The sequence below is a fragment of the Paramormyrops kingsleyae genome, chromosome 14, assembly GCF_048594095.1.
Source record: "Paramormyrops kingsleyae isolate MSU_618 chromosome 14, PKINGS_0.4, whole genome shotgun sequence".
NCBI classification, from domain to species: Eukaryota; Metazoa; Chordata; class Actinopteri; order Osteoglossiformes; family Mormyridae; genus Paramormyrops; species Paramormyrops kingsleyae.
The window spans coordinates 9906981-9929065 of NC_132810.1; the positions used below are offsets into that span (position 1 = coordinate 9906981).

The window sequence follows — 22085 nt, forward strand, 5'->3', positions numbered from 1 at the left end:
GTTTGTCAGGGTTGTTTTCCATAGATCGAGCATCGCGATGCCGACCGCTCCCAATTACGCGGTAAAAATAGCCGGGCCGCGGGGACACGCGAAGCAGCCTCTTTGTCAGCACTTGGGTTTTTCAGCAGACAAAAGTGGCCGATTTTTGGGTACGGCGAGCAAACCTTGCCTGCGGGCCTCTCGCTGCGGCCTGCATCAGGAGCGAGCCTCAGCCTCCGCAAAGAGGCTCATCTCTGGGCGTGAGGGTTTCCCGCTGCCCGCACGACACAGAGAGTCAGCAACACTGAATCTGTACCACGCTGGCACAGCGCCACAGGATTCGTTTAGTCATTATAGTATGGTTATAATCTCGCATGTCTCTGTTAATTACCATCCAAATTTGAATCCATAAGCATTACTGTGGTTGAGGGTTGAGACGTTTTCATGCATGTAAAACCCATCTAAAGCCAGTAATTTTAAAGTGCCCGTAGAGAATGATCTGAAAGAAGGGGTTCTCATCAGAAGTGCTGGTGATGTTTAATATGTATGAAATGTGGTCATTCAAAAGACATGTTCCAGATATTCTTCTTAGATTTAACATGAAACAGATTTAATTCAAGCATTGCATGTCAGCAATGTCTTTCAGTCCCAAGAGCCCGCCAAACTAAATGGCCTCTTCCATCTCACTCATTCAGGTTATGCAGGCTACAAACTCTGCTACCATGAGGTCCTGAGGGTCATCAAAGGCATCGTACATCAGCCCTTTGAGGTCAAGGGCAGCAGCATTTTCTATGCCTTCTCCTACTACTATGACCGAGCTGTGGAATCTGGCCTCATTGGTAAGACCTTTAGCTATAGGACTCACTAAATGGATAGATGCAAGCCTTCCCCTTAAGTGAAACCACAGAGTGACTCAGAGGTTCATTGCTTTGGCTGTTCTGTTTTTGTTTAGATACAATCAAATCCCATTATTGTATTCACTAAAAGTATAATTACATCTGTGTTTCCTTCATCCGGTCTTGCTCTTCATTATGTAAGTGCTTCTGAAGACAAGAACATATTACAGAACCAATATACAAGTAAACATTAGAGCCCCCCTATTCAAATATAGCCCTCGATTCCAAATCCAGACCTTGTTTTCAAGTCTCCCAGGTAGTTAGCTTAATAATCTCTTGCTCTAATTGGCCAGAGGCTTCACAACTAGCTCTCAGGTAAGGGAAAGCTGGAAAAACAGCAGGGCTCAGCCCTTGAGGACCGTGATTTGAATAGCCCTGCATTAGAGTGTTCAGCGTTAAGGGAAAAATTTTGAAAAATACCTTTCCCTTTCAGATGGCAGTCGAGGTGGTGTTGTGGAGGTGAGGGATTTCAAGAAGCGAGCCAAAGAAGGTGAGAATCCAGGCTGTTTTTAAAGAAGACCTGAAGCCACATGGTACATTCTGTGCAGAATTTCGGTGCTTGTTTGTGCTGGGGACTCCAACAATTGGTTCATCTTCCCTAAAATATTCCTCTCAGCCTTCCTCAAACACACCCTGCTCTCAATCAGACTGAGACCTTGTTTGTGCCCAAGCGTCTTGGCAGACATCTAGCAGTAGCACGGATTTTTATTGGCTCTTCTGCAGCCGCATAACCCGACGAGACCTCATTCCCGGGTTTGCCCGCTATACATATAAATGTTTACGTTATTTAGATGCCGCCGAGAGATTTTTGGGACGGCATGGCAATTAAACTTGATTGACACAGGCCCCAGAGCCTTCATCAGCGCGGAGGGAACTTTCTGCCGTCCTGCAGGTGCCAGCGCCGTGCCGCGAGTCTAAAAGCGCAATGAGTCACGCGTGCAATGGGGCCTTTCGCATAGTGACGGTTTTGCCTGGTTAGCCACAGAGAAACGTTTGCCAAGAGTAGCCCAGTGGCTGACCTGAGCTGGTCTCCAGTTGGAGCAGAGGGCACCCAGCTGCCTCCGGACTCCCTGTCCGATTTGCGGAGTGATCTCTTGGGCCCCCCAGCCACCATTGACCCTTTAGCCTGTATTTCTTTAATCAGTAAGTTTAACTTATGTTCACTTTTTTGGTAACACTTTACTTAAAGCAGTCATCTATAATGCACTATAAATATTTCATAATGCAGTACAGAGCATCCTTAATTCTTATACCGACCATTATAATGCATTATGAAGGTATCTATAGTGCATTATAGATGAGTTTCATTGGACCTTCTTAAGTATTATAATCAATACTATCATATGACTATCAATAGAAGATGTTGTAATGCTTTACAGATTCTTATACCGACTATTATGATGCATTATGATGACTGCTTTAGGTGAAGTGTTACAGCTTTTTCCATTTAAGGCTAGATTGTGATTTTCTCCTCCGTGCTTTAATACTGTTTCCTGTTTGGATTTCAGTGTGCAACAAAATGACCAAGTACCGCCCCATCAGCCCCTTCTTGTGCATGGATATGACCTACATCACCTGCTTGTTAAAGGAAGGCTTTGGCTTCAAGGACAACACTGTGCTACAGGTGAGCTGGGAGTTTGGGGTTAGAATAGGAATTTTTCCAAAAACAGCAATAAACTGAACTAATGGTCTAGTGACTGATCCAATCTGTCCAATGACATTTTTTTTTTTTGCCGTTCTACAGCTTGCTAAGAAGGTGAACAATGTGGAGATGAGCTGGGCTTTGGGGGCAACTTTCGACTACTTCAAGCACCTGCACATCCACTGAGGGATGGGCCCAGACACCGACGGGCAGGTCCGACAGCTGAGGGCCCCCGGCCTCACCCCCACCCAGGCCTGCCATGTCACGTAAACAACACTTCCACACCGTTACCCTGGAAACGCATCAAATAATTTAAGAACTGTTGATAAAGAGATCACTATATTTTTTTAAAGCCAGCTATTTCTACTGTATGTCTAATCCACAATCAGTGAGTTTTTTTTTTTTTTTTTTTTTTAAACCTTCAGTGACTTTTTGGGGGTCTGAAAAAATGCTCTCCTACCTTTAGTATATCGGAGTTGGATTTTGAGGGAGCTTCCGTATTTACTGTGTTTGAAGATCCTCTTGTAAAGGTATCCCTTCAGGGATGCAGAAATACGATGGGTTATTCTCATCGTCCAGCGGAACTGCAGGCATGTTAAACTGACTGATTGAATCTTTTGAAACAAACCACCAGCAAACATTTTGCAAAGCTGCATTCGTACCCATGTGTCACCTATACAGGCCCTCATTCTCTGTATGGCGGATTATGAGTTTACAAAAATCCAGTCCAGGGGAAATCTGTAAACGCTCACTCCTAGCAGCTGTGTGGAGTTTTCTGTCCATCCCTTCCATGTTCACATTTGTACTTATATGCTCCTATAAATATTAATACAAAGCGGCGATCTGAGCTTTTCAAAGCTTCCTATTTGCACATAACACTTCAATGCAGATACTGTAAGCCAAGACGGCCCTCTGCGTCAATTTCACCTTGATGTACATATTTACTGATGCAGCCAGTGAGCATTCCGGGAGGCCAGAGAGTGCAGAGATGGATGCTGGCAGCCGTTTAATGACATACACCTGCGGACCATTACCTCGGGTCCACAGACATGTAGGGCTGCTCGTGGTAAATAGATACAGCAGGAGGGAGCAGCAATGAGCGAGTACAACGGAGGTATAAAGTCGATGGCGTGGTGCTTTGACATTACATCCATAGCAAACTAACAAACAGCTTAAAGAAAAAAAAACTGGGATCAAACTTTGTGGTGCAGATAAAACTAAGGATTCTGTTTAGTCAGTAATATCAATCTAATTATAGTACTTTTTTGTACCAAAATGTAATTTTGCATAATGCTTTAATATTGCTAATGGGAACCGCACAGGACTGGCTGTAAGGTTTACCGTTTTATGCAGCTTGTGTACATTGCAGTGCAATACATACTTGATTTGTAACATTCTACAGAGCCTCTGATCGTTCAAACTCCTTTTTTTTTTTTTAATAATGGAAATTTCTTCTCATGTTTCCCAGTAAGGTTTGAATATGCTTATTACTAAACAGTCACCACACTTTGTGAGATGATCCAGGACCAATTGGCCAGTTGCCGCTTCTTCTCTGATGTCATTTATACATGTTTTCTGTGTAATAAAATGGTTTAAAATCACGTGTACCTCTACTGCAGCGTGAACTGCTGTGTTCAGTCATTTGCGAGCAGGGTTACGGTATCTGTGGGCTCCACTGCATTTTAATCAAATTGGGGTGCAAACTTTTAACAAACTTTCATCCAAAGCGTTGTACAAAGGAGAAGGCAGCGTAGGATTAAGGTCCTCACTCAAAAGCCCAATGGTAAGAAGTCACTCTGCCGACTATGGGGTTTAAACCTGCAACCTTCTGATCACGGGCCTCAGCTACAGAGCCACATACTGCCCACAATCAGCATCTGATTGATCGGTAAATGTTCCCGCTCAGCAATCATTAGCCGATGGGGCCACAATATGAAGACTAATCCGGGGAACGTTATGAAAACCTGGTGATCCTACGCAGCCTCTGCTGAGAGCATGACTAAACGTGACAAGTCCAACACCAGACTGACTGTCATCTGATCCTGAACTAGCCTCCTCACCTGCTACATCCATTTTGTGTGATATAGTACTCAAGAGAGTATCAGTTGGTAGACTGAGCTAATCTCAAGCTTCAGCCATTAAAACCACCAGAATTCAGCACCAGGGATCATGGCTTGTTATGAATTAGACCCAGAAAATTGCAATTACGTTAAACACCCATACCATGAACAAAACTTCCCACATCTGTCAGTGAAGACTGAGGTGGAACACTCACACTAAACGCTTTCCTATGGAAAAGCCTGTCATCAATGGCCACCCCTCTCTCCCACATCCTAATGATACTACCTATAAACTTACAAACAGCCGGTTTAGTTTGAATGACACAAACCCTAGCAGTTTTAACAGCCACCGCGTGGCTTGGACCTCAGGTTTTTCAGAGCCACGTTATTTTGTGGAGAGCAGAGGACATTTTGGTCGTGTCTTGGTGAGCGTTTACACGGCTGCCATGACAAACCGATTTAAAGCCAATGCGAAGGCCCCACTAAATAAGGGCTGCCGATCTGGGCAAAACCAGCGCAGGGAAAGTCACTCCTTGCTCAGCACCGGAATCAGCTCCACAAAAAGGTGCTTTTAGTTTATGGACTTATAAACTTATTTTAAAAGTGCCATCAAGTCAAGCATGCATAGAACAGCCACTATACCTCTGACTAGAAAAGTATGAAAAACAAAAGCATTTAGATGAGTCAAGCTCCACAGCATACCATCATACCATTGCAGAAGTGCGATAAATGCAGCGAACACGCGAGACTACATGGCCGCAAGTTACCGAACCGTAAAAACATGGAAGGACCATCGAACATATAGCTTAAAATATAACTTTAATTTACAGTTGTACATTAAAGGAAATGGCATGACTTCAGCTTGTGATCTTCAACCTCGAAGTTGATTCTCACTTGCTGGCGAACGCCATGATCTGCTCCTGGAAAAACAGCAAGCACAGATAATGATGCACAGATAACGATGTGAATTTTGTCATCAAAAATCACCACAACACAGTCTTAGAGCTACACTGTGCTTATTCAGTCTCATTCGGTTGGATTCTGAAGTGATTACAAATCAATATCATCATCCCAGTTCCCAAAATGTAACATCGAGTAACACATAGTGAAAATGTTAACACAAACCTTAAAACAATAGCGCAATGAACCCAAATTTCTGAAAACTCACCGCATGTAACACTCCTGAAGGCAATGACCATATTTTTCTTCAAACTCATCGCAGGTAATTTAGCACAAGTCATGTTTTAAGGATCAGCCATAGTGTGCATTACAAAAAGAGTTAACGGAATGTATTTATCTAGAATGTTAGTCCTTAAGCAATAATACTCGCTATGAAGATCATGCGCCCAGGGCAAAACTTGTTATACTGGAAAACGGATCCAATTGCTGTCATTCCTTGACCGCTATCCAACTGATCTTTGCACTAATAAAATCACAAGCCCGCAAAGCCAGCACTAGCTCTATTAAATTCATATCAAGTCAAGGGATCGTTCGATCAAGCTTTTGGGTCAAGAGGTGACCAAACTTCTTCAAGTGCCGTTACTGTCAGAACGAAAGCCTGCAGGCTTCCATATGCATGCTTGCTGTTGGCAGACATCTAGAAATTATTTCCTTACAGCCAGCTTCTCTTGCATTGGTCTGAGCACAGAGTGAGCAATGAAGCCATTTCACATGAGTGGTTTGTTATAGAAGGAGTGTGAAAACACAGCCCAACACCGCTGAACACAGCAGAGGCGAGCCCTGCACCCCACCCACACAGTTTTGGTAACACTAAATTTAAGGCTAAACTTAGCCAGCTCTGCAGTTCACGACCATGTAAATTATAGGCACTTTTGGAGCAGGGAGGCATGTAATCAGCAGGAGGGGGGGGGGGGGGAGGAGGTGGGGCTTACTTTGAGGGGTGGGACGGCATTGGTGGCCTGTAGGCCAAGGGTTCGCAGTAGCACCACGGGGGCCGCGTTGGTTGAGTATAGGCGTTTCATGAGGTCGATGGCAGCCATCATGGGCAGGTTGTGTCTCTGCCGGTCGGTCTCGTACTCCAGGAGATGCTGAATGGCTCCTGAGAGGCACATGACCAAGGCCAAACATTCAGAGTGCAGGACATGACCACCAGGGCCAACGTGCCGCAAACAGAGCGGGAATCCATCTAGGCCACACCGTGACTCAGAAATATGATTAACGGGAAATCAGGACTCAACTACGATGAAATCTCCTTCCATTTGTTAATGTCAATGAATCATTTAATTTTGCTGACATGCAGCCACATTTCTTGTTTAACTTGTGAAACTTCCCACCTGAAAGCAAGAGTCAGTATGCCCTGAAAATAAAATCCTGTAATATAACATATAGCAAATCCAACAAAATTCAGTTAATCTTCACTTTGAATAACTAGATTGAATCTTTCCCCCACAAAAATAAAACTCTCACTAGAATAATTGTGTCCTTTAGTGTGAACACTGGGCCTTCAGTTAATTTTGCCTTGTGCACATTTCATTTAGTGTCTCCTTCCCGCTGTGTGAGATGGCCACACACTATTCTTAGCAATGAGGAGAAAAGAGAAAATATCCACATAAAGGAAAAGAAAGACGCGTCCTGTTTGTATCTGTTTGAACGCAAGACCAACAGCCCCCAGACTGTGCTGCGAAAAGAGCTCCTGGCCAGAGGCTCGGCGGGGAGCGAGGGCTTCTGGAGCTCACCCAGGTCTTTCCCGTCAAAGGCGGCTTGGCTTAGGATCTTCGTCAGGCAGGCCACGTCTCCAAAGCCCAGGTTTACTCCCTGCCCAGCCAAGGGGTGTACTCTGTGGGCAGCGTCCCTAAAAAAAAAAAAAAAAAAACAGGAAGAAACCCAACACCAACTTCAGCTTGATGCCCCTGACAAAGTCACTTCATAAGCAGGTGGACGGATGGATAGTCTAAGTACAGCCGGTTCTGGGAGAATTGAGCTCCAGTGTCTTTCAAACCCATATTACACATCCCTACATAGTCATGCGACTCACTGCTAACTGCTATAGTCCTTCCGCCACTGGCCATTCTTTCTGACACGAGTGAGAACATGGAACAGCTAACAGCTAGTTTTGGTGAAGCTGTACTCTTCAAGCGGCGACCCGTAAGATGTGGCCTTTCGCCGCAGGCACACCGAGATGGCTCTAGAAGAAAGGAACCTCGTCTGGTGGCCACAAACTGCTTCTAAACTGGCCTCCACTTCCAATGAGGAATGAATGCATAAATCCATCAAGATTCAAAGGGAAGAAGAACTTGCACATCCTAGTAATCACAGGACATAGTGTCTGTCAGTAGGTCAACATGTAAAACCAGCGGTTGTTGTTCGGGTTTGTCAGAGGTCAAAGACAAAGGCGCGCCTCCAAGTCTATTCACAAATAAGAAGCCTTGACCCATGGCTGGATGCACTGACCCAGACGGGTCTATAGCCCCGCCCACAGTGACTGACAAGGAGGCATTCGAGCAGCGGTGCGGAATGTCGATGTTTACTCCCGAGTGCGGTGACGTGGTGCAAAGAAAACGGAAAACCGACAAAACATCCATTGTTGACCGCACGTTAAGTATCGCGGGTTGTCCGAGGCAAACAGGGTGGTGCCTCCCCGCTCAGCCAGCACACTGACGTACCCAATAAGAGCCACCCGGTGCCGGACGTATTCCGAGGCGTGGCCCATCCCCAAGGGGAACATGACCCTACTCTTTGGCTCGATGCCGGCCACACTCGGGGGGAGTTGGCGAGCTGATGAGCCCGTGGGCATCAGGAGGGACAGAGCCGTCCGAAAAAGGGAACCTGCCGTCTCGATCATCTCCGAGTGATTCTCGTTGCTCCACTGAGAAGAGAGGAACAATACAAGTAAGAAACAGGACTGAGGGATATCACCCTTCATCACCATCAGTTGAGATAAATCAAGGTTCCCCCTAAAGAAACAGCAGTAACCGAGAGAGAAGCTGCATGAAAAGAACCAAAAATTTGGCACCATGTGTCAGCTAGCTTGGTTTCAAGCTCAGTCATGCCCAATAGGTTCTTCTGCACAGGTATTAAACCAGTGGTCTCCAACTGGTCCTGGAGAGCCACTATCCAGTAGGTTCTCGTCTACCTGGCTTCTGATGAGCCACATCCGTTCTTGGTATTTACCTGAAGCCAGGTAGGATAGAGAACCTACAGGGCAGTAGCTTTCCAGGACTGGAGTTGGAGACCCCTCTATTAAGTCAACGAAAGCTGAACAAAACACTATTGTAGGAATATGGCCCAATCAGAAACCCAGTGAAAACAGCTGCCTGTAGGGCAGAGAAGAGCATGGAGAGAGCAGCCACAGCGAGGGAAGGGCAGATTAAGCAGAGCCATCTGTCAGGTGCAAGGACACGCCAACCCACTTGCTCTTTACAGACGTAGCCTAGACAGATGTAGCTATATTTCAAAAGAAAACAAAGTTCAACGATAAAAACTACGCTTCTCCTTAGATTCAGCAGCTGTAATTGAACAAAAACTCATATTCAGGACAGCTAGTATTTTGTAGCAGCTGAATGTTACGTTATGAGTCATGAATGGCTTATTAAAACCTGTATTAAAAAAAACCTTGTTAAACTGCTATGAGTCGTATCAAACGATGAACCTTTTGATCCACACACAAGGCACCCATGAAGGAGACTGATAACAACAGATAAACACAGAAACACTCGTTTTCAGCTTTGAATGACAGAAGAATGCAACACGCCTGGGAAAAACCACTTTAATCGTCTTGGGTCGGTGGGACTCACAAAGGCTGAGTTTATGGCGTCCACAAAGGTCTCCTCGTCCAGTTCCAGCAGCTCCCCCGCATGCCGGTGGCTGGTGGACCACACCAGGGAGCTGTGTGTGTCAGACAGCTTCCGTGGGGGGGGGGGGGGGGGGGGTAGGCAGAGAGGACAGAGGTGCACCCCCGTTTTAATAAAACGCCACTTCAGCTGGTAGCCTTGGGCTTATACCCAATAAACACACCCCCACCCCGCCCGGTGCGATAAATTTCACAGACATAGAAGATCAAAGCAACTGGCTGACCAAGACCATAGCAACAGTCGCTAGCGTTCATTTTCTTAACAATGCTGCCGTCGCATGGAAACCATTTTAATATCCACAAATATACAATGGCAATATGTATTCCCATGGGTTTATTGGCATGTAAAAAACATATTGCACGGCACGCTGCACGGAAGACCTCTGCAGGGCTCGTTTGGAGGTGTGGCGATTTCTGGGTGGAACAGCAGACCCATATATTACAAATCTGTTTACCCAAAACGGAGCAGAAGGTGTCCAGATGATAGCTTACCGGGAGCATGGCGATGGGCCCCTTCGGCAGGAACCTCTGCCAGGCTACATTGTTCTCTGTAGACTAACATGGGCAGGGAGAGAGATGGGCAGGAGGTGACAGACAGGAGCTGCTTTAATGCATTGTGGACAAGGAGGTCTCTCTCTCACATACCATATATTCCTATCATTGTGTCAATGTGGGGATCTTCCATTCATTTCTATGCTCCTAATCCTAACTATAATAATCTTAACCCCTACCAAGCTCTCACCTTAACCATAAGTAACCAAACAATACAAGAGTTTTGCCATTTCTGGTTTAGTATTTTTATAAATTCAAGTTTTACACTGTGGGGACCTGAAACACATCCCTATAAGCTACAAAGTAACAGGTTTTACCACATTGTGGGACATTTGTGGTCCCCATGTACACGCACACGCACACAGCTGACCCTCCTCTGTTCATAAGTGTTCAGAGATGCTTTTCATTCTGTATTCATTCCGTATTTACTGCCATTTGACATCTGTAACATTCTCTTAAGTACCTCAGCACAGTTTTGATGGGTTAAAAAAATACAATATGAATAAAAGGATTTGTTTTTTTAAATCACTCAGGTTTGGATATAAAGACAGCTGTCTGCCACTAAGATCTACACATGAATCAGGCTGAAGGACCCTCCGGGTGCCTCTCCTTCTCAGTGTGGGTACGACACACAAACAGAGCGGCTCCTCACTTCAGACAAGCGCAGGACGGCCACCACAGCCGATTGGTCATAGTTCCACTTCACTGTGGGTATTCCAGCCTCCCCCCGCACCATGGAGTTGGGCCCATCCGCGCCGATCTAGGAAAGAGTTGGAAAAGTTCGGTTTGGTCAGCGCTGGCGGAGAGCGCGGTGCAGCCGTCCAGGGAAGCGTGCAGGACTTGGGGAGGAGTCTGAAGCAGGCAGGCCCTCCCCATCAGCCAGAGCAGCCAATGAGGGCTCTTGCTCCATGTCATGTGACACCAGGCCTGTGTATGGAAGCAGGCCAGGGAGTGGTGTGGAAGGTCTCCCCACGCCCCTAGAGTGACACTGACCAGGAGCCTGGTCTGCAGCGTCTGCCCACTGGCCAGGGTCACCTGCACCCAGGGCACGGCCTCCGCCACCAGGCAGGGCCGCGGCCAGCTGTACTTCGCCACCTTACTGCGGTATCTGACCTCCACCTGACCTGAGAGCAGGAGGGCAAACAGAAAAAGGGAGTCACACTCTGGAGCCACGGAGCCGAGCACGAGCCGTGAGAGCCGACAGCACCAGCCGAGTAAAGGCAGCCGGTGAACATCTCCGGACACGCAGAGCCCTGTCACTTTTTCCATAAAAGAAAAGAAAAAAAAAAAAAAAAACCCAGGTTTTGGCTGCGACCGAAGCGGAATGGAAGATCTGCGAACTGCCCCATAAAGCAGTGCTGGTTTCACCCACTGCCAGGCCACAGCCACCAGAGCTCAGCGACGATCCACTCAATGGGCTAGGCGAACTGTGCAGCAGCACCCTGCCAATCAGGCTCCAAAGACCCTCCCACCCACACGCATCCCACCAATGAAACGGCAAGCAGGAAAACATGTGCATCTTGCATCTGGAAAAGGCAAAAAGATGGATAAAAACAAATCAAAAAAGGAAACAATGGGGAGGCCGCACAGCGCTGCCAAGCCTGGGACACTCATTTGGGGAATTTCAGCAGGGTTATAACGCCAGTCCTCACGCAGTCACGAGGTCCACGTGCACTCAGAATGCACGAGCCTGGGGTAACACGAGACTGCTGCACGTGCCCTCACACGCAGAGCCCGTCCGAGGCCACTGGTCTCAAATACCAGCGGGGACACGTGCTTCCCGAAGCCAGACCAGGCCCATGTAAAAAGACGATGGTGGAAAAAGTGCAAATAAAGTGCAAGGGGGGACCGAGGGGTGCAGAGACAAACCAGCAAGGCCAGTGCGAGTCATGGTGCGAGAGCCGGGTACCGACCAGCGAGGGACTCCAGCTGAGCTGTCAGGGAGCTGACCACCACGTCGTTCTCCACGATGTAGGCCATCTCGTTACCCAGGTCCTGATTATCAAAGGTGATGAGGGCGTCCGAGCAGGCGTCCCAAACCTAGGCGGCAAACGGGGTGCTCACATTTCGAACTTTGTGCATATTTGTGCGGAACTGAACACATTAAAGCTACTTGACTGGATCCCAAGCCTGGCCACCAAAACCTACATATCATAATATGGGCACCAGTGATCGATCTCTCTCGCTCTCTCTCTCGCACATGCAGCAAATTCATTAAACCTTCACGCATTGAACCCAAACAAATGCATCTATATGTACTGCCTTGCTCCAGGCCTCCTAAATCATGTGGCTGAGACCGAACTGAACTACCAACTCCCCTGATGGTGCCCATTTTTAATCCCGAAGTTGACCCACCGAAACCACCGCGTCCACAGGCTGGGAAGGGCGGCCGTGTAAAGTTTTTATTTCCATCAGGCTCCGAAATGGCAGGCGTCTCATGGACTGTTGATAAGCATGGCGTTGCTAAGTGCCACCACCGCTGCCTTGTTTAAAGATCTTATCCTCCCCCCCACTTCTAGAGAGGCCGCAGGAACGTGACTGAGCCACTATCAGCGGTCGGCTAGTGACGCCCAGCAAATATACATTTTATTTTTGAAGGCTGGTGTTGGAGGTGCTGATTTTCTTGCCTTCCGCTCACATCTCTTTCCACATCCATTACTGCAGGGAAGCCCTGATTGTGGGATCTCCTTTTAGGAAGGGGAGGGGGGGGGGGGGGAGTAGTGCGTGTCCTCAGCGATTTAAGGGGCCTGCAAAGGCACAGCATGCGCTTAAGACGGCCGGCAAAAAGCAAAGAAAGGCCGGGCGAGGACGGCGATCATCGGCACGGCGCATTGCAATGACATCTCCCACCGCTGCAGAAACCGCGCGGTTTCTTATTTGGTACAAAAAGGCCACATCTGACACCGGGGACGGCACTCTGGCCGCGGCTGTAAACCGGGGTCACTTTACTGCTGACATCCGCTGTCCCCTCCCGCTTTCATCCGCTTCCCATGATTCACTATAATTAGACGACAGGGATGACGGGTCTCCCATTTCAAAAACGCCATATTGATTTATCGCCCCTTCGTTAAAATACGATCCTAATATATAAACACTTTTCTTGGGGCCTGCAGGAACAGCCAGGGAGCCGCTGGCTTTCCAGTCGACCGTCCTCCCTGCTACCAGCTGCCCGCATGTGATGCTCTAAACCTTATCCTGGATAAAGTGGCAAGATGAGACCCCCATTCAAAGAGGCAGATGCCTTTCATGAAGGAACACGCAGCCTGGAGAAATGACACCGTATACCAGATGTAGACGGGGGGGGAGGGAGTAATAAAACTGAACAGCCGGCTAAGGAGCAGCTGTTTCAAATTGAACGACACTTACAAAAACCTTACGTCTCCCATAAAATTACATAAGACCTGTGGGCCGACCTACAGCTTGAAAAATTGCGCATGGACCGCAATTACGGCCAAACCAGAAACGATCCACGGAGCACAGCATCAAAATTCACAGTGATGAGGGGGAAAGACCACACTGCATGGGAACCACTGCAAATGCGAAATTCACAGTGATGAGGGGGAAAGACCACACTGCATGGGAACCACTGCAAATGCGAAATTCACAGTGATGAGGGGGAAAGACCACACTGCATGGGAACCACTGCAAATGCGAAATTCACAGTGATGAGGGGGAAAGACCACACTGCATGGGAACCACTGCAAATGCGAAATTCACAGTGATGAGGGGGAAAGACCACACTGCATGGGAACCACTGCAAATGCGAAATTCACAGTGATGAGGGGGAAAGACCACACTGCATGGGAACCACTGCAAATGCGAAATTCACAGTGATGAGGGGGAAAGACCACACTGCATGGGAACCACTGCAAATGCGAAATTCACAGTGATGAGGGGGAAAGACCACACTGCATGGGAACCACTGCAAATGCAACATTCACACGAAACGAGCAGCCAGCTCAGGTGAATGCGAGATGATGGGCAGCAGTAAAGGAGCCGCTTCTTCGTGGCTCACCTGCATTCTCTGATAGGGTTTGTACCTCAGCTTCACAATGCGATTCCAGGCACCCACAGCTAAAGCACAAAATAAGAAAATCAGACTCATTGTATGCCTTAGGTCACTTACACGCGTCTTTCAGCTACGACTGGCACTAAAAGTCTTTATATAACATGAAAGACTAGCTCAGACAGTTACAGACTGCTGGAATGAACCAAAAAAATCCCACATTCAGTGAACGTTAACTGTGCTTTACAAAAATGAGTTGGGTCCTGCCAACATTATTAGTTGGTAATGTTAGCACCATTTATTTGGTGGATGACTGTCAGTTCAGAGTAGACAGTGTATTAAACAGCAATAGTTACTATTGCAAGAATACATCAACAATTATTACATATTACAGCAAATTATTACATATTACAGCAAACCCATTGTGGTGGGTGGTCCATGATAAAAGAAGGGATTATTTCACACAAAAACAACAGTTTGGCATTAAAATAGACACATAATATCCAGCCAAAGCCTATACAGAGAGGATACTTTAAGGACAGAAAGAAATTAGGAAAAGGCAAAACCAACAATTATAATAACAATAATAAAACATTTAAAAACTACTTTAAGCAGGATGGCTATACCAATACTGTCATAAGTTTCAACTGTAACCATACAGTGGATAATTTCATAAAACTCATAAAGACTCCAGCATGGTTAATATACACATAAAGCAAGAAATCACAACCCTATATACAGAAAATATATGAAAAATAAAGCATTAAAACAGCCCTGACATTTCTCATCTTCACTTCTATGTTCTATGTAAATCTGTTAATACCACAATATAATGCATGCTTAAATTAAGCCAGGATCCTGACATGTTGTGTTCATGTTATCCAGGAAGTCTTATGGGTCTTTCCATCGTCCAACAGAAAGGGGGGGCTCTTGCGAACAGAACGATTGCATGTAAAGACCCAGTCTCCTCAGATAAACCTGTCATACTGGCAGTTCTACATACCACTGAGCAGATTTTCTGACCCTGGGCTGATGGAACTGACTCTGGTGCTATAGGCCTCGGGGACTTTGTCAATCATCTTTTTGTTGCCTGCCTCCAACAGAAGGATCCTCTTACCCTCCAAATTTGGATCCAATCCTGTCAAGAAAACAACACACTAAAAAAACACTGAAATCAGATCCGGGCAACGCAGACAACTTTATGCAATATAATGCAAAAACAGTAAATCACGTTTCACTACTAACACATGGGTCTTGTGGCATTTTAATAACCTATTCTTCAACAATACGTACTTGTGGTATGAGGACAGAAATATGCATTTAAACAAATGGTTTCATGAGCGGAGAGCTTTCAACTGCAAACATTTATATGTTAATTACAATCAAGTGACTCCAGCGACCTACCACGATTGAAGCATATAATACTATAAATTTACACCAAAACCGCAATTGCACCCGTTAGTCGCGAACATGTAGTTAGCTGAGCATTTGAACCGGACGAAATCACAGGCATTCCTTCATGTGGGTAGTGGAGAAGGCAGAAAAAGCCAGGGAAGATAACTTGAAGTTTTCCGCGTTAGTATTCAGACAGGGGTATATTAGCTACTGTAAATCTCCGTGCGAAAACCAAACATAATAGTTGAGGTCTGCAGCCTGCTTGCAGGGAGGAAACAAGTTCATTTGATTAGTAGTAGCTTTTTTGCCAGTACCATTACTCACCTAAAGAGCATGCCATTGCAGTCCCTACCATGCCTCCTCCAGAAATTATAACATCATACAGCTGGCTTTCGTTAACATTTGGTTCCCCGCCTGGGTTGGCGTCCCTTGCTTTACTAAAACCCGTGCTTAAGTGTCTCGCAGGATTTTGACAACTTACAGAAACATAACGCCCACCACCCTTTAAAATCCATTTGGCTTTAGTTAGACACAACATCCCAGTGAACATCCGGCTTCGACGAGCGAACTAGCAAAATTATCAGAACTGAAGTGTTTTTAAAGTGTTTTAAACACCCTTTACTTGCCCCCTAATCACTGTAACACACAAACCCGTGCGCACTGCGCAGCCATACTGTTTTGACGTACGTAAGAAATGTTAACCCCATGGAATAAACACTTCCGGGTCACGGTCGTCCAATCAGAAAAGGAGTTAAAAGTGTAACGGAGCTGCGCTACATCCGAAAAAAATGAAGCGTTTGCTGACAGCCATATTCGGAGGCACGGCGACTGCTCTCTTTGCAAACATTGCCGCTCAGTTTACTCAATCATATGTCACTCATAAATAGAAATCGGTGTTTGCAAAGTCCGTGACAGAACATTAAAACGTTTACATTTATTTTCCTGTGATTTTGTTATGGAAAAAGGTTCTGATATTTATACACAGCATAAAGAGTTACCAACGATGCCATATTGTTGAATAAGTGCAAATGAGTGTTAAAATAAATGTGAACATTTATTGCAGTAGCATCTGCAGTGTACATCAGCAAAATAATGCTCCCTTGCATTAAGTGGTAGTGATGTGAGGTTCCTCTCCATGCAGCCGAATGCGGCAGTGGGCGGAGTGTGTCAGCAATGGGGTCTCTTTAGCTCTTCTGTATCAGATGAAAAATGTACACAATTTACTATTACACAGTTTACGAATGTGATTTAAATAATGCCTGTCTCTCCTACCATGTCGTATTTTAACAAGCCAAAAACTGGAGAGCCTTTTGAAGAGGGACAGATAAACACCGAAGATGACTCTGCGACAGAACGATCGCCTTCCGCGAATCAGGTTGTTTTTGAGTTTATAAAACACGTTTTTTTGCGCAAGTGTATGAATGTTATATATTGGATAATGTAAAGCATGGTTTGTACCCCACACCGCTATACGTTTTAGTCCTTTTATATGGCTCAGTTGGTAAAATTAAAAAATACGGAGGTCATAATGGAATAGTTTGGCTTGGTTGACATGGCAACCAGCTCACAGGCAGCGCGACCGGCGAGCAACAGTAAGCCAAGCGCTGCTTTGGAAAGAAAAATCAGCTTATGATATATTCATAAGTCTTCATCTTTTAAATGCAAAAAGTGCATTAAAAATCAGACTATGACCTTCAGTGTGAATCATGATTTTAATTCAGAGAATTAACTTATGATAATTATAGCAATATGCAAAAGAAAACCATGTAATATTAGCTGAGTTCCTGGAATTAATTTGTTCATGTATTTAAACAACATATAAAAGTATTACGGTTAATCTAGTCATTTATATAGAAATACTTTGTGTGCTTTGTATGGTCTCCCCCCTAAGGACTCTGACTCTGAGGAGATGCTCAAAGACAACCTGCTGGCCTCCCAGTACCTAAAGGGAAGGAGCCCTGCTGAATGGGAGTTGCTGCTCCAGAGGAGGCTGGAGGCTTTACAGGAGGCCCACAGGCAGCAACTGCAGGAGACGGGCCTGCTGCTCTGCCAGGAACTGGAGAGGAGGATTCTGCATGACTCAATGGTGGCGGCAGGAAACGAGAGAAAGGCCAAAGTAAACGATCAGCTCTGCTCCTCTGACAGCCGGCACGATGTCAACAGAGATCCTAACTGCAGGGCCCCAAGGTAACAAGGTATATTTTTCTTACATTTTTATGAAGGCTTGTGTATTTAAATAACCAGGCAGTAAATTTGGTAGTTTGTTTTTCTTTACAAAAGCATCACCCTGGCAGAGGAATATTCTCTAAAATCAACTGTAATAAAATAGATATAGCAAAATGTTTAAATGACCCAATAAGAAGGACAAGCATGTTGATCAGTTTCTTCATTAAATTTTTCACAGGCATGAAGGTCCACGGAGATCTAGTTCTTTGTCTGATTTAAACTCAGCAAAGGAAGCTGATTCAGTGGCTCCTACACAACGACAAATAAGCCGGAGACCTTTTACTGCTTCGACAGCCAGGCCTCAGGGTACAACTGTGCCCAAGCCCTTCCGCATGACTCTCAGGGAAACTCAGAGAAGATCTGAGCTTCTTCAGACCGGAGTCCCCCCAGATGCAGAAAAGTTGCTGGAGAACAAGAGGCAGATGGAGGAGATGGAGTGTCAGAAGAAGTTCCACGCTCTTCCTGTACCGGACCACGTGTTCCTGCCGCTTTACCACAACATCACAGAGGTGCGGGAGCAAGCTCGAAAAGCCAGCATGGCACAGAGGCGGCACGTCCTGCTGTCCACGCAAAAACCATTCAGCTTCCTCCTAAGAGAGGAGAAGAAGAGAGAGGAGAAGATATCTGCAGAAGCAAAAGGAGATACCAAAGGCACAAGTTCCAGCAAAGTTAGGTGGGCGATACCAAAAGCAGCCATGGACTCTGGAGTCAGTAAGCGTTTGATAGGTGAGGGTGGACAGCTATTTGATGGCCTAGATATCTGACCAATACTAGCCAAATCTTATTTGTCTCAGTCATTATTTTCAAATTTAGTAATTAAAATGAGTTATAACAACATGGTTTGTAAATTAAATATTGCTTGAGATATCATAGCATAATTTCACTTCAGACTTACTACAGAATGTGTGTTGTCTCTGTAGAGGAGGAACTGCACAGAAAGATCCGTATTCAGATAAGGGCACAGGACATGCTGAGGAGCTCCATGGCTCCCATAGAGGTGCGGCCCGACACCCGGGATCCGGAGACGTGCTCCGCGCAGCGCACAAAGAAGACAGTGCTTGGCTTCCTGAATGAGAAACCCACCTTCCAGCCTCGGACCAATCTCAGGGTGCCCGACTTTGACCGGCTGCATAGGACCTTCCAGAAGGAGGCCTTGAGGAGGGCCGAGAAGAAGGATGTGACCAGGTGTCAACCTTTCCAGCTGCGCACGTCGGCATTGCCACCGCGGCAGAACCAGAGGAGCCATGAGGAGCCAGAAGTGAGGCTCCATTGTACTATCCTGCTCTCACCTTCCCCCCCCCCCCAATCTTTTCCGTTTCTCATTCCATACAAACCCCTCAGAAAAAAAAAGAGTACCAATTTGTACCTTTGCTTGTCACTGGGGTTGTACACTCAAGGGTTTGTCACATGTACCCCAGCTGTAGGTAGATGTACCTTTTAAGGTACAGAAATGTACTATAAGGAATATTTCTGTACCATTGGGGGTACAATAATGTTGTTTGTACCTTGGGGATGTTCCTCAGAGTCCATTTCTGTACCTTAAATTAGACTAAAAGGTACATTTACCTACAGCTAATAGGGTACAACTGGTAGACCCTTGAGGGTACAGCCCCAGTGACAAGCAAAGGTACAAATTGGTACTCGTTCTTCTGACAGTGTAGGGGATATAATGCTTATGGATTTCAGAGAAAATTAAGTGTTGAAATGCTTCAGGATCAAATAAAATGCTATCCACCCATAATATACAGGGGTTCTAAGAATTCATTGGCTATTCTAGGTATCTTCCAGCAAAAACCCAATTAGGAGAAGTAATTCCTTCAGTGGTATCACCTCACTGTCTTCAGACACTCTCCCAACATACATTACGGATGCAGTAAGGAAAAGATGCAGTGCAATCAGGTGAGCATTCATGTGCACCCCGCTGAAGAAAACTGGGTTCCACCTTTGGTAGCAATTTTTAGTGGCAACGTGCAGTTTCCCCATTGAAATTCAGGAAGTCTTTAGAAGAGAAGGAAAGCAAGGAGTGGAGGAGTGCGGCGTGGATGAATGAGCACAGGATGAAGTCACAGGCCATGAAGAAAATGGTCTGCACTCGGGCCAGGGCCATGGACCCCCACCGGAGCCTGAAGGAGGTGTTCCAGGAGAAGTTGAAGCAGCACCGGTGGGTAAAGCGCTCGCTTAAGGAGAAGCCAGCAGCAGAGGTTCACCGCCTGTGAACATTTTCGGTAGATAGTCAACATGCCTGGGGGAATTGGCACGAAACGCCCTAATGTTTTTTTTTATTTCTTACCCCCTGCCCTTATATATTTCTGTACTTTTTCCCACACATTTAAGACATTTCAGCTCCACTGTTTAATGTACTTTTTAAAATTAGTCTGTTTCAAATCTGCTCATAACGATGCTTCTACTTTTCAGCTGAGGGTTAGAAAGTTGGGAAGAGTATACATAAACATCTGAACTGAATATTCGTGCAAACAAAACTCCGTAAACAAACTGAAGTTTCTGTGGTGGAATGGTATTGCCAAGACCAATTCTCTGCACTTTCAGGGAGATGGACAATCAGAGAATGAAGGAGTACAGGAAGGAGCTGGAGGAGATGAAGACTCGGGTTAAAGGTCGCCCTTATCTTTTTGAACAGATTACACAGGTAAACAGTCTCAGCCCTTGGAATTTGATGCTAGGGTTGTTTTTGCGGTTTCTTACTTAGGACCTGATAAAGACAGTCTAGTCAGTAGATTACCATATCTAGGGATCAGTGATTTGAGCAGACTTAGGGCGTTTTCCACCTGTGGTTCGGTTTCTCTGGATCTAATTAGTTGATGAGTTTGTAAACTTGTAGCACTTTCCCCTCTGTTCAGTTTGCATTCACACAGAGAAAAATCAGAGCAAAACAACAGTGCACCACTACAAACCATGTGAGAAGTTCATTCTGGTCATTCGTTATTGGTCAGATGAGTCTGTGGCAGGAGCAAGAAAGTAAATACAGGAAGAAGCTCCTGTGTCCAGGGCCAAGCAGTTGAACTTTTATGTATTGTTGCCTCAGTTTTTTCTATTTTCACAAGGCACTGTTCAGTCAGCCGGTTCAAATCCTCTCTCTCCTTCAGCTGTTAACTGAACATTTTGAAAACTTTTATGAGTTATTTTTAAGAGCTGACAGATGTAGTCATCTGCACAGATTTCAAGGAGGCAACATACCTCACCGCTAGAGCAAGTAAGACCTCGGTTCATTTCTCCTTCTCCACCTAGCTGCCACTACTGGTTTGTGTGCTCTGCCACATCCCAGAATGCAAAGCGCGCCTGGCTACAGGAGCCGTTTAGCTCAAACTCACTGACTACACCTAGAAGTTGTGTCGGATTGAGTTCGGATCACGTTCACACTACAAACAAACTGCTCCACAGCAGTTTGTTTGGAACTGGACCGAGACCACCTCCTCTCAAGAGTCTCGGTATGATTCTTTTGGTACGCACCTCAGTGTGATTACTGTGTTCACACCTGCCCAAACGAATCACACCATGAAAGAAAATCGAGTCCATTTTAACCGGACTAAAAAGTGCTGGTGGTAGTTTGAGTCGTGATTCACAGTAGTTGTAAGTGAATCGGTGGTCAGTGACCCTTTGTGATGGAATTCTTCCCCCTAGAAAAATGCTAAGTGTGATGCAGAGAAGCGATACAGAGACACGCTCCTGCAGGCAGGATTGGACGAGCAGTTTGTAAGGACCAAAGGGGAGGAGGCCGGGGACGAGACCTCGTTGTTGTCCCATGAAGAGGGCGACAGCATTGACGATGGTCCCCAGTACAGGTACGAACGCAATCAGCCTGAGAATACACTACAGTAACCCTACAGAAAAGGATCTTCCATTCAAACATGATATAAATAATTCCAGCCATGGGTATACAAGCAACAGTGTTATGCTTGTGTACAATGTGAGATTATATAATACTTTTGGCAGGGTTTTAAAGCCATTGGCCAAAGGGAATTTAAAGCACTGTGGTCCAGGCAAGTTGGTCGTAAAACAATCATCGGCCATATTTAAACTTTACCCTTTTCTTCCCTGAAGGAAGGACACCAAAGAAACAACAGATGCTGAAGAGGAAGAAAATGAAGAAAGTACACAAAGCCACGAGTAAAGAAAAATGCAGCGACTGCAGTGTTTGAGTGAAGCTTTATAAATGTTGACACCGCATTAAACTGCTGTACGTCTGTGATGCAAGACATCAATACTAAAAATAGTGCTATAGAAAGTTAAGATTAAGATAGAGATCTCTGCAAAGTATAAAAAAGATGTCTACCATTTAAAGACCTTTTTTTTAACAAGTCACTAAGAATATTGTATACTTTGTTTTTTTGTTGGTCGGGACTGCATGTTCTGTTTTTTTAATAAATAATGTTTTAGTTTACAGGCCTATTAAAAAAAAAACATCAAATGTAGGTGTGACGGCTACGCATGGGAAAATTTACACGGCGGGGGTTGAAGGTGAGGTGCAATTTGGATAGAGCCAAATATTCGGTGACCATCA

At 45.6% G+C, this 22085-nt stretch overlaps 3 protein-coding genes across 4 annotated transcripts in view; 2 read left to right on the forward strand and 1 right to left on the reverse strand.

Annotated features, from left to right (window-relative positions):
* entpd5a (ectonucleoside triphosphate diphosphohydrolase 5a) overlaps window positions 1–4118 on the forward strand; it is a 15286-nt gene extending 11168 nt beyond the window's left edge. For both annotated transcript variants that reach the window (XM_023828379.2, XM_023828378.2), the window contains 4 exons: window positions 675–818; window positions 1309–1365; window positions 2384–2499; window positions 2620–4118. In XM_023828379.2, the coding sequence (XP_023684147.1) occupies window positions 675–818; window positions 1309–1365; window positions 2384–2499; window positions 2620–2703 (401 nt within the window). In that variant the 3' untranslated portion in view covers window positions 2704–4118. The remainder of the gene's footprint in view (window positions 1–674; window positions 819–1308; window positions 1366–2383; window positions 2500–2619) is intronic.
* Window positions 4119–5379: 1261 nt separating this feature from the next.
* On the reverse strand, window positions 5380–16045 carry coq6 (coenzyme Q6 monooxygenase). Its single transcript, XM_072699274.1, has 12 exons — window positions 15665–16045; window positions 14949–15083; window positions 13955–14013; window positions 11853–11979; window positions 10933–11063; window positions 10592–10699; window positions 9880–9942; window positions 9332–9439; window positions 8201–8403; window positions 7274–7389; window positions 6470–6636; window positions 5380–5497 (listed from the first exon to the last, which is right to left on the reverse strand). The coding sequence occupies exons 1-12, from the start codon at window positions 15888–15890 to the stop codon at window positions 5468–5470; spliced, it is 1473 nt and encodes a 490-aa protein (XP_072555375.1). The 5' UTR covers window positions 15891–16045; the 3' UTR covers window positions 5380–5467.
* A 50-nt stretch (window positions 16046–16095) lies between these two features.
* Window positions 16096–21985, forward strand: fam161b (FAM161 centrosomal protein B). Its single transcript, XM_023828338.2, has 9 exons — window positions 16096–16715; window positions 17232–17527; window positions 17745–18292; window positions 18487–18824; window positions 19344–19465; window positions 19560–19727; window positions 20114–20213; window positions 21206–21366; window positions 21626–21985. The coding sequence occupies exons 1-9, from the start codon at window positions 16596–16598 to the stop codon at window positions 21693–21695; spliced, it is 1923 nt and encodes a 640-aa protein (XP_023684106.2). The 5' UTR covers window positions 16096–16595; the 3' UTR covers window positions 21696–21985.
* Window positions 21986–22085: the final 100 nt, after the last annotated feature.